Here is an 18921-nt window from a genome sequence, read left to right as displayed (position 1 = left end):
GATTTACATATTCTAGGCGTAAATCAGCGTACAAGCCCCTAGCGGCCAGCGTAAATATGCAGTTAAGATCCGACGGCGTAAGAGACTTAAGCCGGTCGGATCTAATAGAAATCTATGCGTAACTGATTCTATGAATCAGGCGCATAGATACGACCGGCCAGACAGATACGACGGCGTATCTGGAAATACGCCGTCGAATCTCCTTTGTGGATCTACCCCATAGGCTGTTATCAGCAGTTTTGGGCAGTGGCGTTTTTGAGCAGTTAAAAAAAGAGAAAAAAAAAATAGTGGCTTCTGAGTGACGTTTTTCAGCTGTAAAAACGCTCCAACGCTGATAAACGCCAATAATCGCTCAAAAACTTCACTCACCATCGTTTAACGTTTTTGATCCATTGAAGAAAAAAAACGCAAAAAAACCCAAAAAACTTTGAAAAAGGTGAAAAAACTCACTGGCGTTTTTAGAACGTCCAGTGTGCATGAGGCCTAAAGGGGGTCCAACCCGGTACTAGCAAGGTGCACCTAATAAAGTATCCATTGAGTGTAGATATTTAAAGAAAAAAGTTTTTAGAGATTTACAACTGAACGGTCTCCATGGAAATAGGAGCCCCCGAATGCGGCCTGGTGCTAGGAGCTCCCGGATGCGGCCTGGCGGTAGCAGCCCTCCAACCCTGTGGTAGGAGCCCCCTAGTACGCCCAGCAGTAGGAGCCTTTGAATATGGACTAGCTTTAGGCACTTGCGCAGCCGCCCATACACTGCAAACTGGCAAACTGTAGGTTTGGTGATAACGGAGGTAATTTTTCTCCTCGGAAGGTCTGTTGGTGTCACTCACCTCTTCATACATACACTCACTTTATTAGGTACGGTTTAATTTGGTAACACAAAATTGCTAATCAGCCAATCACAATCACATGGCAGCAACTGAAGATGAAGAGGACTTGCTGAAGTTAAAACCGAGCATCAGAATGGGGTAGAAAGGATATTTAAGTGACTTTGAATGTGGCATGGTTGTTGGTGCCAGACGGGCTGGTCTGAGTATTTCAAAAACTGCTGATCTTCTGGGATTTTCACACACACAACTATCTCTAGAGTTTACAGAGATTGGTCCGAAAAAAAGAGAAATTATCAAGTGAGTGGCAGTTGTTGATGTCAGAGGAGAATGGGCAGACTGGTTCAAGATGATAGAAAGGCAACAGCAATGCAAATATTCACTCCCTATAACCAAGGTATGCAGAATACCACCTCTGAATGCAGAACATATCGAATCTTGAATCAGATGGGCTACAGCAGCAGAAGACCACACCGGGTGTCAACTAAGAACAGGAAAGTAAGGCTACAATTCGCACAGGCTCACCAATCTTTGGCAAAAGAAGATTGGAAAAATGTTAGGTAGGGTCAGAATTCGGCATAGACAACATGAAAACATGGATCCATGCTGCCTTGTATCAACGGTTCAAGCTGGTGGTGTTGTCCCCCAAGTGCGATCCGGCGATAGAGGCCCCTAAATGCAGCCCGGCGGCAGAGATTCCCAAATGTGGCCGGCTGTAGAGTCTCCCAAATGCAGTCTGGCTGTAGCAGCCCCCAAATGCGGCCCAGCAGTAGGAAACCCCCCCCCCCCCCCCCGAGTACGGTTGGTGGTAGCGGCTCCCAAATGCGGTCTGGCAGTAGGCGCACCCGAGTACGGTTGGTGGTAGCGGCCCCCAAATGCGGTCTGGCAGTAGGTGCCCCTGAGTGCGTTCGGTGGTAGTCGCACCCAAATGTGGTCTGGCAGTAGGCGCCCCCGAGTATAGTTGATGATAGCGGCTCCCAAATGCAGTCTGGCAGTAGGCGCCCCTGAGTGCGGTCGGTGGTAGGCGCGCAAATGCGCTCTGGTAGTAGGTGCCCCCCAGTGTGGTTGATGGTAGTGGCTCCCAAATGCGGTCTGGCAGTAGGCGCCCCTGAGTGTTGTCGGTGTTAGCGGCCACCAAATGCGGTCTGGCAGTAAGCACCCCCAAGTACAGTCGGTGGTAGCCCCCCTAAATGCAGTCTGGCAGTAGGCGCCCCCAAGTGCGGTTGGTGGTAGCGGCCCCCGAGTGCGGTCTGGTGGTAGCGGCCCCCAAATGCAGTCTGGCAGTAAGCACCCCCAAGTACAGTCGGTGGTAGCCCCCCTAAATGCAGTCTGGCAGTAGGCGCCCTCAAGTGCGGTTGGTGGTAGCGGCCCCCGAGTGCGGTCTGGTGGTAGCCACCCCCAAATGTGGTCTGGCAGTAGGCGCCCCTGAGTGCGGTCCGGTGGTAGCGGCCCCCGAGTGTGGTCTGGCAGTAGGTGTCCCGGCCCGGGTGCAGCCCCGCGGTAGCGTAACAGCAGCACATACTCTGCATGCAAATGGCACGTTGTGAGATAATTGCAGCTTTACTCCTGAGAAGTGCGGGAAGGTGTCGGTGTCACTCACCTCATCATACATAGATATTTATAGAAATGTGTTTTTAAAGATTTGCAACTGAAAGTTCTCCTCAACATAAGCAGCTTCTCTGCATTTGGATAAATGCAAATGTGTAAAGACAACAGGGAGTGTGGAGCTCCGGGCACAGGCAGGGAAAGTGAGCGCCGACTCCCCGCCTCCATCCATCCATCTCCCCATAGACCGGCCCGGCTCCCTTCTCAGCCTGACTTCCTCATGACTCCCAGATGTTTCCTCCCCTCCCCCGCTCCTCCCTCCCCCCTCACCAGGCTGCGCTTCCTCACCTCACCGCTCACTTCTATCACACGGCTACACGGAGCGGAGATCTCCTCCGACACTGACAGCGGGGAGCCCGGCACCGAGCATGACCCCGGAGGAGGACACCACCGCCCTACTACAAGGTGAGTGCAACCAACACCTGCACTACACAGAGGAGTGGATAGAGAGAGGAGTATATATAGAGAGAGAGGAGTATTATAGTATATAGGACTGTATATAGAGAGAGGAGTGTATAGGACTGTATAGAGAGAGAGGAGTATTATAGTATATAGGACTGTGCACAGAGGACTGTATAGAGAGGGGAGTATATAGGACTGTATATATATATAGAGAGAGAGGAGTATATAGGACTGTGTATATATATATATATATATATATATAGAGAGAGAGAGAGAGAGAGAGAGAGAGAGAGAGAGAGAGAGAGAGAGAGAGAGAGAGAGAGGTATATAGGACTGTATATATATAGAGAGGAGTATATAGGACTGTATATATAGAGAGAGGAGTATATAGGACTGTACAGGACTCCTGTGTTCCCCTCAGTACTTCTGGTCACACATGGGACATAACATACATGATGTGTAGGACCCCTCAGTGTCACACATGGGGGGGGGGGGGGCTCTTAGTTTAGCTCTGGAGACTTCCCCTGTACAGTCCCGGGGACCATGTGTCCCAGTTTGCAGTGACAGTCCTAGTTTCCTGTCCCTGATAAAGCTCAGGATATTCTCTGTGGAGTACATTTCTCCTCACCATGCTGGGTTATTGGATGGAGGTGTTTACAATGTATCCAATTTTATAATGTGAGGGAGTGTGTGGTGTGATGTGATTGGTCTGTAAGGTATGGGGAAGTTATATCACAGTGTTGTCTCTGTCATATACATCTGTATATAGATTATAGATCACAGCAATGTACCCATCAGTGTATCTATCATATACTATAGCAATTCATGTATTATATATCACAATGTATCCATTATGTAGATCAGTGCATGTGTGTGTATTATTTTTTATTATCTATCTATCTATCTATCTATCTATCTATCTATCTATCTATCTATCTATCTATCTATCTATCTATCTCTCTATTACACACAATCACAGCAATGTGTCTATCCTAAATATATATTGATGTGTTTATAATATATATATATAATATATATATATATATGTGTGTGTGTGATATAGAGATTAATAATAATATTATTAATAATAAAAAAAAAATATATATATATATATATATATATATATTCTCATATAGCACAGCAAAGTATCTGGAGCTGACTTTGAAATGTCGGTAACTCTGAACGCTGACGAAACGTTGTTCTTCCTTCCCTGGTGTTCCTGTTTTGTATTGTTTCATTCATAATTGCTCAGCTGTCCCTGAATCTGAGAGACTCTCGGTGGCTCGGAGGGATTGTTCCTCGGAGGATTCCTGTGTGTATGGATCCCTCTGTGCCATACCGGGATAAGTTTTGGTTTAATTTCCCTTGTGTTTTTGATTCATGTATTGGTTTTGTATGTGAAAAGATCGATTACATTTGAATGCTTCATGACCAGTGGTGGCCAAACTAATTATTATTATAGTGCAGCCCTTGTCATCGGCAAAGAACCACTCCATATCATTCAATGTAAGTAATGCTACAGACAGCTGTCAGGCGCCCTGCAGGCGTGCAACAGGGGATGGGCAGGCGCCCTGCAGGCGTGCAACAGGGGATGGGCAGGCGCCCTGCAGGCGTGCAACAGGGGATGGGCAGGCGCCGTGTAGGCGTGCAACAGGGGATGGGCAGGCGCCGTGTAGGCGTGCAACAGGGGATGGGCAGGCGCCGTGTAGGCGTGCAACAGGGGATGGGCAGGCGCGCAACAGGGGAGGGTCAGGCGCCCTGCAGGCGTGCAACAGGGGAGGGTCAGGCGCCCTGCAGGCGTGCAACAGGGGGCAGTCAGGCACCCCGCAGGCGTGCAACAGGGGGCAGTCAGGCACCCTGCAGTCATGCCAACTAGGGTTGCCACATCATCCCTTTAATCCAGGACACACATTAATTACACAGGTTTTGTGGCTGATTAACTGCTTCAGCCCCGGAAGATTTTACCCCCTTCCTGACCAGAGCACTTTTTGCGATTCGGCACTGCGTCACTTTAACTGAAAATTGCGCGGTCGTGCGACGCTGTACCCAAACAAAATTTGCATCCTTTTTTTTTGCCACAAATAGAGCTTTCTTTTGGTGGTATACTATTTTTATCACCTCCTGCCGTTTGAATTTTTTGCGCTATACACAAAAGAACAGCCTAAATTTTGGAAAAAAAATCGTATTTCTTGCTATAATAAGTATTCCAATTCTTTTTCCTTCTTCTTTTTTTTCTTTTTTTTTTATCATATTTTTGGTAAAAAAAAAAAAAACACAATAAGCGTATATTGATTGGTTTGCACAAAAGTTATAGCGTCTACAAAAAAGGGAATAGAATTATGGAATTATTATTATTTTTTTTACTAGTAATAGCGGCGATCTGCAATTTGTTTTTTCTTTTTATCGGGACTGCGACATTATGGCGGACACTTTTGACACATTTTTGGGACCATTGAGAATTTTACAGGTATAAAAATGCACGGATTACTGTAAAAATGTCACTGGCAGGGAAGGAGTTAACACTAGGGGGCAATCAAGGGGTTAATTGTGTTCCCTCATTTTGTTCTAACTGAAGGGGGGATAGGACTGACTAGGGGAAATGACAGATCGCTGTTCATACTTTGTATGAATAGACGATTAGTAATTTCTCCCCTGAGAGAACCGGGATCTGTGTGTTTACACGAGCGATCGTGGGTGCCCGGCGGGCATCGTGCCCACCGGGCACTCGCATCGGCTCCGGGAGGGAGCCCCTAGTGGCTACAGAGTGAAGCGACGTAACATACGTTCTTTTACCCAGCTGTGCCATGCTGCCGCTGTGTAATTTATATGTGTCCTGCATTTAAGGGATGATGTGGCAACCCTAATGCCAACAGGTGCTGGTCCAAAAAACCATGCATGAGAAAATATGGATTTATGAATTGTTGGAGACTGTTGGAGATTGTTACAGCCCCTTTACAAATCTATGCTCACATAGATTTGCCACCTGCAGCTCCCAGGTTTGTGCCACTTTTGATGTTTCACCCAGCAAGTCCCAATATAAAAAGTGATGGCACAGATAAAGTAAGATAACATGAAAGCAATGAACTAAACCATTTTCATTCGGTAAATCGGCTTGTCGTGTGCGAGGGAATGAAAAATCAGTTGCGGTCAGCTGTCCGGTGCTGATTTTGCTGGTGCTGGAATGTGCATGGCAGTGATTGGTTATTAGAGCACATTGTTTTCCCTTCACCACATAGCTGTGTTCCATATGTCATTTCTATGTATTATATGTGACCTTGGATCACTCTGCTCTGCCTTCTTGTGAGAACTTTGTGATCTCCCCAGCAGATGAAAATATCATGGGTTGCCCTAGAGCAGTGGTTCTCAACCGTTCTGGTGCCATGACCCCTTGATAAATTTGCCAAAGTTGTGGGGACCCCTAACGGTAAAATTAATTTGCGCCCCTAACCCACGGACATTTAGCGCTCCCTGAGTCCCTTCCACAGTATTAAAACCTTTTCTAGTACATTTTAGGATGTACCACTCTATTTGTTCTCCTTTCTTTCCTTTTTATCTCTCTCTATCCTGATTTTTTTTTTTTTTTGTTCCCTCCCATCCCTCTCTCTAGCCTTTTTTCTTCTATTATTCTTTCTCTCCCCCTCTTTTACTCCTTCTTCCCATGTATTCTCTATTTGTATTCTTTCTCTTACTCCTCGGTGGAGGAAATTAGATGAGTGCCAGCGCTGGTGGGGGGTGGGATCAGTGGCAGCGCTGGTGGGGGGTGGGATCAGTGGCAGTGCTGGTGGGATCAGTGGCAGCGCTGGTGGGATCAGTGGCAGCGCTGGTGGGATCAGTGGCAGCGCTGGTGGGGGGTGGGATCAGTGGCAGTGCTGGTGGGGGGGTGGGATCAGTGGCAGTACTGGTGGGGGGTGGGATCAGTGGCAGTGCTGGGGGGAGTTCTGATCAGCCAACTTAGGTGCTCTTGATTAAGGTCATCTGCTGATCTGAGAACTGTAGTGGTGACTTTTAATGGCAACTCTAATCACAGGTAGTGTTGCTGTGTTTCTGGCTCAGTCGCAAATAGGCTGGGAGAGTGGCGTGGGCTTCAGGAACAGCCCAGGATTCGGTGACCCCTGGCAAATCGCCATTCGACCCCCCAGGTTGAGAACAACTGCCCTAGAGGAAGATCTTGGGCAAGTGCTTGTGTGTTTGTTTTCATTATTGGTACAAGGCCACCTCCAAGTATTGCTGGAGCCACTTGCATTTTATGCATGTTTGCAAATATACCGGGCATTTTATACTTGTTTTGCATGTGTGTACAAGTGGTTCATAATCTCTTGTGCATTCCATTAGTTATCCATATTTGTTTATGTAGTTTATAGCCCAAACAGTTCGTATTATCTAGGCAAAGCACTTGGGTGTGTTTGGTATCTTTTAAAAGAAAATGGTAATCTATTGCAGTTTACCAATCCTTGGATGTGGCGGCTGCAATTTGTTTTCTTTTTTAGGCCTTTTTTTTTTTCCTTTTATTTCACCTGTGTCACAATTCCTGTCTAATGGCAGCTATACATGGACGGAAATTAAACCGGTTCAATGGGAACCAAATTTAAATTTATGGGCTGACAAGTTGATTGATGGACCAGCCTGTCGTTTTTTACAGAACAGTCAGTGCCATTGCCTCTAGCTGCGATATTCGATTGTAAGCTCTTCTGAGCAGGGCCCTCTTAATCCTCTTGTATTTTATTGTATTGTAACTGTATTGTCTCCCTTTTATATTGTAAAGCGCAGCGTAAACTGTTGGCGCTATATAAATCCTGTATTATAATAATAATAATAGATTATTGTCTTTTTGACCCCTGATCTTTCAATAAAGAGGACCTATCATGTTTCTTTCTATTACAAGATGTGTTTACTTTCCTTGTAATAGGAATAAATAAATACAAAATTAAAGGGATAGTGTAAGAATAAAAAGTAAAATAAATAGGAAGAACAAAAAATGTTAAGTGCCCCGTCCCTCCAAACTCGCGTGTAGAAGCAAACGCATACATAAGTTGTGTACGCATATGTAAACTGTGTTTTAAACCACCCATGTGAGATATCGCTGGTAAGCTGTAAAAAAAAATTAAGTGTAGCCTATGGAGATTTTAAAGTACCGTAGTTTGTCGCCGTTCCACGAGCGTGCACAATTTTAAAGCATAACATGTTGGGTATCTATTTACTCGGCATAACATATTTCACAAAATTGGTCTAACTTTATTTTTTTTTATTTTTTTGTGTTTGTTTTTTTGGGTATTTTTTCCAAAAAATTGTGTTTTTGAAAGACCACTGCGCAAGTACAGTGTGACATAAAATATTGCAACAACTGACATTTTATTCTCTAGGGTCTGCAAAAAAATAAAAATATATGTGTGTGTGTGTGTGTGTGTGTATGTATGTGTGTGTGTGTGTGTGTGTGTGTGTATATATATATATATATATATATATATATGTGTATATGTGTGTGTGTGTGTGTGTGTGTGTGTGTATATATATATATATATATATATATATATATATATATATATATATATATATATATAGTGTGTATGTTCTAAGTTAATTTTCTTGCAAAAAATACAGATTTGTACTTATGAACAACAAATGTCAGAAAAATGCCTGGTCTTAAAGTGGTAAAGATGTTTACACTCGCTTTAATATGCTTGTATCAAATTTTTTACAACTGTCTACTTTTCCCAAACAAAAAATTATATATCACGGAACCATGTAGTTTTGTGTGGCATATTACAGGCCTCCCATGCTGGTTACTGCAATCATTTTGTCAAGCCGGGCATAGACAGTTCGAATCTCGGCTGGTTCAGTGGGGACCGGCTGAGATGCGAACCATGTATGGGCGGCTGAATGTACCCAAGTTGATAGATCGATCAACCAGGGTACAACTAGCCTGTCAGATTTTACATGCGATTTATTCCTAGCAGTAATCCCTGTGTGTTCTCCTGGCAGGAACAGCTCCCCACAGCTGGAGAACACACTGCCTCCGTAGGAGGGATTCAAGCGAAGGGAATAAAGAGGAATCGCTCTATGGCCGGCTTTATTTGAACCAAAATAATTTGAATTGGGAAATCGAGTGTAGCAAAGTGCAGTTGTGACCTATCAGAAAATAGACTTTCATCTTCCTGATTGTTTTAGTAAATATAAACTGGTGAAAACCTTTTCTTTTAAGCAGTATATAGCAGTCTTGTAACTTCTATCAGTGTCTGGTTAAAGCTTGTAGGAGGAGTTTTCATTCTACTCTGACTGTGTTATGAAGCTGCAAGACCCCTGACCCTCTGGACAGTGCCGATTGGCCCTGTGCTAATCGGCCCTGTGCTGATCACATGCACACTCTTAAAAAAAATAAAACATTCTAGCAATACACACCAAAGTGAGCATGTGCCGTGTGACTCCAAGGGCCCTGTACTATCAGGAGATGGATTGGGGACAGTGGAAGGAGTAGAGGATCAGAGAAAACGGGATTGAATCGTCTTTTTAAACAATGCAGAGGATTAACCCCCAGTATAACAAGCATGCTTTATCGCATATACAGACTGATTTTACTGTTGTGGGTTTAGTAACTTTATAAATATAAGGGCTCATGCAAACAGGTTAACAGGGCATTTGCTTTTCTCCTCTGAACACCAGAACAAGAGAAAAGGAGTATTGCACATACATTTAGGTGCGTGAATCGTTTGAACATTAAAGGGGCTGTAAACCCTCATGTTTTTTCACCTTAATGCAATCTATGCAAGGTGAAAAACCTTCTGTCACTCAGCAGCCCCCCTGAGCCCCCGTTATACTTACCTGAGCAGTGTGTTTCCCATGACTGGAATGAGCACACCAGCTCTGGCCGGTGTCTCATGGCCTGATTGGATAGTTAACAGCGCAGCCATTGGCTCCCGCTGCTGTCTGTCAAATCCAATGACGCGAGCGCCAGGGGGGCGGGGCAGAGTCCTTCCTTTCTGTGTCAAAAGCAGGACACGGGAACACACCCACACGGGTGTCCCGGAGGAGAGTGCTTCTCAGATGGGGCACTCGAAAAGAGGAGGAGCCAGGGACCCCAAAAGAGTGCAAAACCAACTGCACAGTAGAGATAAGTTTGACATTTATGTTTTTTTATTTTTATTTTATTTTAAATCCCTGAACCTTTATTACAACCCCTTTAATGGATTCCATTGGCCAGAATATTAGTCTGTGAACACTGATAGTTTCCAGTATAATAAAGTGATTGTAAAGATTTTTTTATTAAAAAAACAAACCTGTTATACTTGCCTGTTCTGTGCAATAGTTTTGCACAGAGCAGCCCCAATCCTCCTCTTCTGAGGTCCCTCGCTGGTGTTCTGGGCTCCGAATCTCCCCCCCCCCCCCATCGGCGGCTTGTTATGGAGGCCTGCTCTCCATAAGACGCAAAGAGTGTCCTGCCCTCTCTCTCTCTCTCTCCTTACTGGTTCTGACAGCAGCAGGAGTCAATAGCTTCTGCCGCTGTATCTGAACCAATGAGGAGCGAGAGGGCTGAGAGAGCCTCGGATCTCATGCACATTGCCGAATCTAGATCGGGCTCAGGTATGTGTTTTAGGGGGGCTGCGGGGGGAGCTGCATGCAGAAGATCATTTTTTTTTTTTTTTTGTTACCTTGGCAGCAAGATAAAACATCTTCCATTACAAACAAACTACCAAATTGGGGTTGGACTGCCATAGGAGTGTTGAGACATTTTTTTGAGAGAAACTTCTTCAGCATTAGAAAGCTCTTTTGGTGTGGGCAGAAACAATTGCACATTGTGATTTTCGTTACTGTGACAAAGGTCAGTGTGACATCCTGAACAAATGAAGTGTGGGCATCATAACAATTGCCAGTGTCATGCTATCTACTTGGATTTGCTTTTCTGCTCATACTTTTGGTGAGATCATGTTTTAAATCGTCAATAAAAATCCATTCAGATTTCTAAGTATAGCTTAATCCAGAAAATTTGTTGTCACAGCTAAACTGTTTTTCCAAGTTTTCTGTAATTATTACTGGTTTACCTGCATTGTTCAGGCTAGTTCATTGAGTTCACAGGTCTGCTGATGTCTTTTCTGGAGAGATCCTGGCCATTGCTATGTACCTAAAAATCCTACAATAAGACTAGTGCCGCATACACACAATCGGATATTCCGTCGGAAAAACCTTGGATGGTTTTTCCAACGAAATTCCGCTCAAGCTTGGCTTGCATACACACGGTCACACACAAGTTCTCTGAACGTCAAGAACGCGGTGATGTACAACACTACAACGAGCCGAGAAAATGAAGTTCAATGCTTCTGAGCATGTGTCGGAATTTTGCGCGTCGGAATTGCTACAGATGATCGCATTTTCCGTCGGAAAATTTGAGAACCAGCTCTCAAACCTTTATTGGCGGAAATTCCGACAGCAAAAGTCTGATGGAGCCTACACACGGTCGGAATTTCCATTCAAAAGCTCACATCAGACTTTTGCTGTCGGAATTTCTGATCCTGTGTACGGGGCAATAGACTGCTGTGGTGTCTTCCCCTAGGATTTTGAGCAGTCAGCATGTCCAGAATCTCGCAAGAAATGATGGTGATGTCACAAATAGAGCTTTCTTTTGGAGGTATTTAATCACCATTGGGGTTTTCTTTTTGCAAAATAAGTAATTTTTTCTCCTGCACTGATAGGCTGCACCGATGAGACGGAAGTATGGGCACTGACTATGTGGCACTGATGAGGAGGCATTACTATGCCACACTGATAGATGCCACTAATGGACGGCACTGATTGGTGGCACTGAGAGGCAGCACTGACTTGCATCACTGGTGGCCACTGATTGGTGTCACTGATTGTACAGTCTCCCCTGTCATTGTGAGGGAGACATCATATGATGTTGCCCTAGAACTAGAACGAGAGGGGATCCCGTCTGCTGTATAGTAAAATGAGGTAGTTTAAAGAAGGCTGAGGGAAGGTAAGTATATTTAATGACCTCCTTTTTTCTTCACAGGCTTTTTTTTTTTACTGACGGGACCTTTTGCAAACTCCTTCTAGAAGTCTTTCCTCCTGGTAGCAATGTTTTGGCAGAAAAAAAGTTTGGCGCTTGTAAAAGCAGCTAAAGCTTTTAGGCACTTTTACAAACTGCAAGCGCTTGGGCGTTGATTCATTTAATTGGCCTTAATATTAATTTATTATGTTTATAAAAAAAACACTCATGTCAGAGAAAACTCCTCATAGATAAAAGATGGAATCCTTCACTGGATGCTTTGGCTCAAATGGCCTCTGTCAATTGCATATATCATTCACAAACAAATTTATCCGTCAACTCCAAAATTCATTTCATTTGAAGATCTTTATTGCTACATTATAGTCATTATTAAAAAGGGATAACGCGTTTCGGCATATATCCTTTATCACAGCCACAGGCTGCATTATCCCTTTTTTTTAGTATGGACTACCATGTAGCAATAAAGATAATCTAAGGAACACACAGGCTAACGTGCAGGGTAGTTTAACCGCTTCAGCCCTGGAAGATTTTACCCCCTTCCTGACCAGAGCACTTTTTACAATTTGGCACTGCGTCGCTTTAACTGACAAATGCGCGGTTGTGCCTAAACCAAATTTGCGTCCTTCTTTTTTTTACACAAATATAGCTTTTTTTGTGGTATTTAATCACCTCTGCAGGTTTAATTGTTTGCGCTATAAACAAAAGAACAACCACGATTTTGAAAAAAAACACAATCTTTCACTTTTTGCTGTAATAAATATCCCACATTTAAAAAAAAAATAAACTTTTTTTTCCCCTCAGTTTAGGCTATGTATTCTACATTTTTTTGGGCTAAAAAAAAAATTGCAATAAGCGTATATTGATTGGTTTGCGCAAAAGTTATAGCATCTACAAAATAGGGGATAGAATTATGGCATTTTTATATATATATTTTTTTTACTTGTAATGGCGGCAATCTGTGTTTTTTGGGGGGGCTGCGACATTATGGCGGACACTTTTGAGACATTTTTGGGACCATTGACCATTTTACAGCAATTAGTGCTATAAAAATGCGCTGTTTACTGTAAAAATTTCACTGACAGGGAAGGGGTTAACACTAGGGCGATCAAGAGGTTAATGGTGTTCCCTAGTGTGTGTTCTAACTGAAGGGGGGATGGGACCGACTAGGGGAAATTACATTATGAACAGATGAGTCATTTCTCCCCTGAGAGAAACGCACACAGATCCCGATTCTCGCTGTGTCACAACCGATCACGGGTGCCCAGCAGTAAAACTGCGTGGCTGGTCGGCAAGTGGTTAAAGGTGGGAAACTGCTAGGCACCCCTATGAGCAGCTGCAAAAACATCCAGTATGCATAAGGCTGCTTTCACACTGAGGTGCTTTGCAGGTGCTTTTGCGGTAAAAATGGTGCCTGCAAAGCGCCCTGAATAAGCCGCTCCTTTCTATCCAGTGTGAAAGCCCTCAGGCTTTCACACTGAAGCGTTGCGCTGGCAGGACGGTAAAAAAAGTCCTACCACCCCAATCTTTGAGACGTGGTAGGACCGATGAAAATACCGCTCCTATACCCCTGCCCCATTAAAATCATGGGGCAGCGTGGCTGCTGCAGCGGCGTTTTGCGGGCGGGTTTAACCCTTGTCGGCTGCTAGCGAGGGGTTAAAATCTCCCCCGCTAGCGCCAAACATGATGGTAAAGCGCCGCTAAAAATAGCGTCTCTTTACCGCCAGCGCACCAAGCCCCTCAGTTTGAAGGTACCTTAAATCTTTCACAGCATTTTGTGGTTTACATATTTTTTTTTTCCCCAATATTTGCTAACATTGGCATCGGAGGTTTATAAAGGTATTGTTAACACGTTTAGAAGTGAGACAACTGATGTCTCACTTATGAACATGTTAACAATACCTTTATGCATATAATAAACCTTTCTATTTAAAAAAATAATATTCCCCTGCATTTTTGAGTGTGGATAGCTAATGGACTGTACTGCCATGCTTGGGTTAAGCTGGAACCCTCTCTCTGTAGACATGGATTTAAAAATAAATAATAAAGTATATGAATACATCATCCGTTACGTTTATTTTTATGTCAGCCACTCACTCACTGTTTTTCTTCTGAGCTCCCTTGACTAGATTACAATTTTGTTTTGATTGTAAATTGTCATGGGATTCAACATTGACTCCTATGGGGATCCTCCCAATGTAGACATGTGAATATATGGCACTTCTTAAGATTGTGCCAGCATACATGCATATCATTATCCTGCTGAGACTTTTTTTACCCTTTTAAAAAGGTTTGCATTGTAAACAGCAAGATTCAAAATGATGTGGGTTTCTTCCAGGTACTCCGGTTTCCTCCTCCACTTCAGAGACATGCTGGCACCTGTCTAGATTGGCCCTAGTTTGTATGAATGTGAGTTAGGCTGGTCATACATTATGCAATTCTCTAGTGCAATTTTCCTTTTAGATTTACCAAAACCATTTGAGGTCAAACCTAATCACTTTCAATTTGTCTGCAGTCAGTCAGGCACTTGCACTACATATTTAAAGGTAAATCTAAAGGAAATTGAATAAGAAAATTGTATAATATTTGGCCAGCTTTAGGGACCTTAGATTGTCAGCTCCTTGAGGGCAGGGGCTGATGTGATTGTAATATATAAAATATATTACAATGTATATATGTAAAGATATGTGGAAATTGATGGCGCTATACAAGTGCCTATAATAAATATTTATATACCTATTTAATTAGACCATAATTTAATGGGGATAACATTTTTCTTTTTTATCTTAAATTACAATTTTATACACCAGTTAATATGCATTATTTTTTCTTTTTTTTTAACAGAGTAAAGATATAGCCCACATGAGTAGATGGATAGACCGGACCAACTGAAAACTGTAATGGCAGGGAAGAGGCATTCAGGAGTCATGGACCATACTATGTACAACAAGATGTCACGGGTGGAGGCAGCACCGCAGAATTCTATACCTTGCACAGGAAAGGCGATCCCTAAAGATCTGCAGGTTTGCAAAAACTTCTTGACGTACCCTCTGTCCAACACTGAAGGCCAGCTTTCCTTTAATCCCTGGAGTTCAACTACAGCATATCTCCAATATGCAGGCAATGCCTTGCATCAGAATTTGCAGTCTGGTGGAATTTCAAAGTGTCAAAGACAAGAAACTGAAAGGAGAAATAACCCATTGCAATTGTCAAATAATTCAAGTAGCCATTTTCCAGCTCACCAGCACCCTGTCAATAATTACCATATGTCTCCATCTCGTGCATATGCTACAATTGCTGTACCCCGTCCAGTATACAGAAATCCTAGCAGTTTTATTGACAAAGCCTATCAGACACAAGAATTCCAGTCAATGGGTGTTAATGTAGGATCACAGACCCTGTGCCCACCGAATATGGAATGGAGCTGCTCTACCCATTTTCCATATCCCTCTTCACCTCTATATGTGTCTGGGATGAAAAGTTTTCATCCAACACATAATGGATACCTTGAGGCAACTACTAGTCCATCGTCTCTCCCTCGGAGTGTGCAGGAGCTTGGTTCTGTTTACAGACACAGAACAGAAATTAATTCTTCAGTGGGAAGTTCTCCATCATGTTACCAAGATGAAGTCTTTACAGATCGCTTACGTCCTTTTGCACAACACAACATTCCGCTGCTCTGTACAGAAGGCAATGTCTCTGTAGGAAAAACAAGAAATTCAGCTTTTACTACCCCCACACATGAGCACTACAAATGTATTAACTATCAAGGTAACCCAGACACCAGAATAGGACATATGTATTCAAAGGCTTATTATGATAGTGCCATGGACAGTTGCCACCAAAGATCTGCTCTCTATTCCTGCAATGTGGATAAATCTGTGTCACCCCTTAGTGTAAAAGGGTCCATCGCTTGTGCAAAAGCACAAAAACTGCATTCAGGTTATGCAAACCCAGAGCCTAGAGCAAAAGCTCAAGTTGATGATGGCACACAAATTAGTCAGGCTCAGGCTGCCTTACAGTTTAACGGTATGTCCAGAACCAGAGAGCCACAAATTTGCCAGGGCCAGATAGATCAAGCTTCATTGTATGGATCTGGTCAAATGAACAGGAGAAGTTTATGTGTGAACTCTTCAAATATGGACAAAGAGCATGTACCCGGTTCAGCCCATGTGAACAGTGATTTGCATGAAAGAGCCTTATATGAAAAGTCTATCACAGAACATAATTCACATGTTTCCTTTCTTCAGCAAAATAGAACTTCTAAGATATTACTGGGGGACCCCACAAAATGCATGGTTGCTAACGAGTCTGTTAAAGAAAGTTCATTAATCTCAAAAGTGCCTTCGTCACCAGGTTCTTTACATACTCTTGGTCACAGGCGAATGTCAAATGCTACATTTGATAAGCAGACTGTTCATAGCCGCAATCAGGCAGCCAATACAGCGCATGAAAATTCTACAGTGTTGAAGTCGTCTGTCTCTTCTGGATCAATCTACCAACATCAAATGAGCAATGACAATCGGACGTCTAGGGATGAGGCAATACAAAGTCCACGCTGTGCTCTTCCTGAAGCTTCTAAATTGGGTACAGATGGTCCAAAATCCCCCCCAATGCCAGTGATTAATGATGTGTTTAGCCTTGCCCCATACCGTGCTTATCTAGAGGGGACAGCACCCCATCCATTTCCATCCATCCAGGAAAGTGACGTGAAGAACAATACATCCACCTCTTTTTCTCCACCGAGGTCAGAAAAAGCCAGGGAAATGGAAAAAGAAATTATTCCAGATATTGTTAATACTGGGTGCCATAATACAGAAGGCACACAACAGCAAGCTGATACAAAAACTAGAGAATCTCGGGATGCCCAAATCCGCAGCAATACAATGAATGCAGAGGTTCTGGATCTCAGCTTAAAAAAAACACGGACTTGTTCCTCTACACAGGACCAAGGGAAAACGTCCCACAGTAGCCATACGCCTTCCCCTAAACTAGTCAATGAAAAAAACGTATCTCAGGTCTCTGGGGGTTTGTCCATTAAGGAGAGCTGCTTGTCTCAGCTTACAAGGATAACTGCCCATTCAAAAAAAGAACTACACGTGCCTCGCACTACTGTAAAAACACCTATTACCAATATGGAAAACTCTCCATCCCAGGCCTCTGAGAAAACATCCCGCGTGGCTCAATGTACTGCTGCCAAAACTTTTATCTGCCAAAGCCAAGACAGCCGACCATCTCAGGCAGTGGAGACTCGTGCTCAGGAGTATCAAAGGAGTCCAGGAGCATCAGAGGTAACACAGAGTCTGGCCCATGAAAATCTTGCAAGGCACAGCTTGCATGCCAATAAAAACCTTCTCTCTCTACTTCATAATACCAATTACACATATCCGACCAAAATCCAGTCCCTATACTTGAATGAGAAATGCAAGTCTCATTTAACCCAAAACTTATCACAGCAGCTTGAGGGAAACTGTACATCTCCGTCCTTGAACTTTACCCCTCAAGCTAAAAGCAATTGCCGCCCTCAGACTGCAGAAGGCAAGCCTGATCAACCTCTTGAGAGCTACCAGTCTAATGCCACTAAGTGCCTATCCCTTCAGGCAGCTGAGACACCACTGCCACACAAACATCAAGAAACTAACACTTCTCAGACCCCAGAGACTCTTCATCTTCAACAGAACTGTTCTTCTCGAGCCAATGAGACAATTTCACGCCACAGTTATTACAACTGCATATCTGAGCCTGTTCAAAGTTCACCACAGTCTGCAAATATCTCACTATTTGTAAATACAATCCAAACTCCCACCACTTTTCTTCCACAAACCTTTATTTATTCTTCTCCGGGTGCTGTTTTCTGCTCTAATAATCTTAACCTGCCTTCACAACAGCATCAAAACCAGTCCACTGAAAAAAGAGCCAGAAAGTCTGTTGATTCATGCCAGTCAGAAACTTCACTTTCGGGATCTGAAAATGAGGGCACTGGCTTCAGCAGTTCTAAAGCATTCATGATCCGTAAGTACAAATTAATGAAATTTTCCAATTCTGGACCTGAAGTCCAGAAAGCCAACAGTAAGTCTGCTTCCCATGCATTGCCTAGAATGTTTCTACTTCGTTCTACTGGAGCACAGTCGCTACCTCCTAGCGCTCCAGAATCATCTCCAACCCTTGGGGAAGCTAATGTGTCTTTGGCAAGTGCCGATGAGCTCGCTCCGACTGGATCTGGGCAACAGTTTTCAGAACTTCATCGGTCCGTGAGAGCAGCTGTCACCAGTTCAGTAGCAAGATCTCCATCTAGCATGCTTGAGGACTGGCTTGAGAAAACCAAGTATGTAGAGAGAAGCAAGACTTCAGCAAAGACTAAATCTGTTTCTAGACCAAATGACCCATCTCCAGAGTCACCTGGCCGTGACATATGGCAAGAGTTTGATGGGGTTCGGTTACGTCTTTTTAAGCTGCTGTCTCAGTTAGAGACTTTTATGTTTACTCGAAGTTGCCCTTTCCCACATGTAATACGGGCAGGTGCAATTTTTATTCCTATTTACTTGGTAAAGGAAGTTTTGTTTGCGGAACTGGGCACATCTATAGATCGAGTTTTGCAGAAGCACAAGGTAGAACTTCGTCCCACTACTCTATCTGAAGAAAAGCTGCTCAGAGAGACTAATCTGAAAGACTGCCCATCTCGCATGCTAAAATTGCTAGCCCTTAAACAGTTGCCTGATGTTTATCCAGACCTATTACACCTGTTTTGTGAACATACTATCCAGAATCATCTCGGTGAGTGTACTGTTTTAGGTTTATGTGCTGACATGGTTAAACCTGATGTATCACTAACGTTTAAAAAGATGCCTTGGTATCTTTTAAAAAACGAATATACTGTACTATTCAATATTGTAAAATGGTACAGAAATTAAGCTTCCAATTAAAGCCTAAGTGTGGCTGTTTTTTAAATGGGTAAATATATTAATATAGAATTTATTTGACTGATTTTCTGAAAATGACAGCCAGAATATGTTTGTTGCTTATTAATGCCTTGAGAGTCAGTGGGAATTTTGCCATTGCCATGATATGTTGTAAATAAGGAGAGGTGACAGT

General features: G+C 43.4%; 1 protein-coding gene across 2 annotated transcripts in view; it reads left to right on the top strand.

The window, feature by feature from the left end:
• The first annotated feature begins 2705 nt into the window (after positions 1–2705).
• The window catches only part of C3H15orf39 (chromosome 3 C15orf39 homolog), a 39077-nt gene continuing 22861 nt past the window's right edge, over positions 2706–18921 (top strand). For both annotated transcript variants that reach the window (XM_040342882.1, XM_040342883.1), the window contains exons 1-2: positions 2706–2837; positions 14674–18603. In XM_040342882.1, the coding sequence (XP_040198816.1) occupies positions 14700–18603 (3904 nt within the window). In that variant the 5' untranslated portion in view covers positions 2706–2837; positions 14674–14699. The remainder of the gene's footprint in view (positions 2838–14673; positions 18604–18921) is intronic.

Source organism: Rana temporaria, chromosome 3 (genome assembly GCF_905171775.1).
Source record: "Rana temporaria chromosome 3, aRanTem1.1, whole genome shotgun sequence".
Classification (NCBI taxonomy): domain Eukaryota; kingdom Metazoa; phylum Chordata; class Amphibia; order Anura; family Ranidae; genus Rana; species Rana temporaria.
The sequence above is the reverse complement of the archived record's forward strand: the minus strand, read 5'-3'. Positions and strand labels throughout refer to the sequence as shown.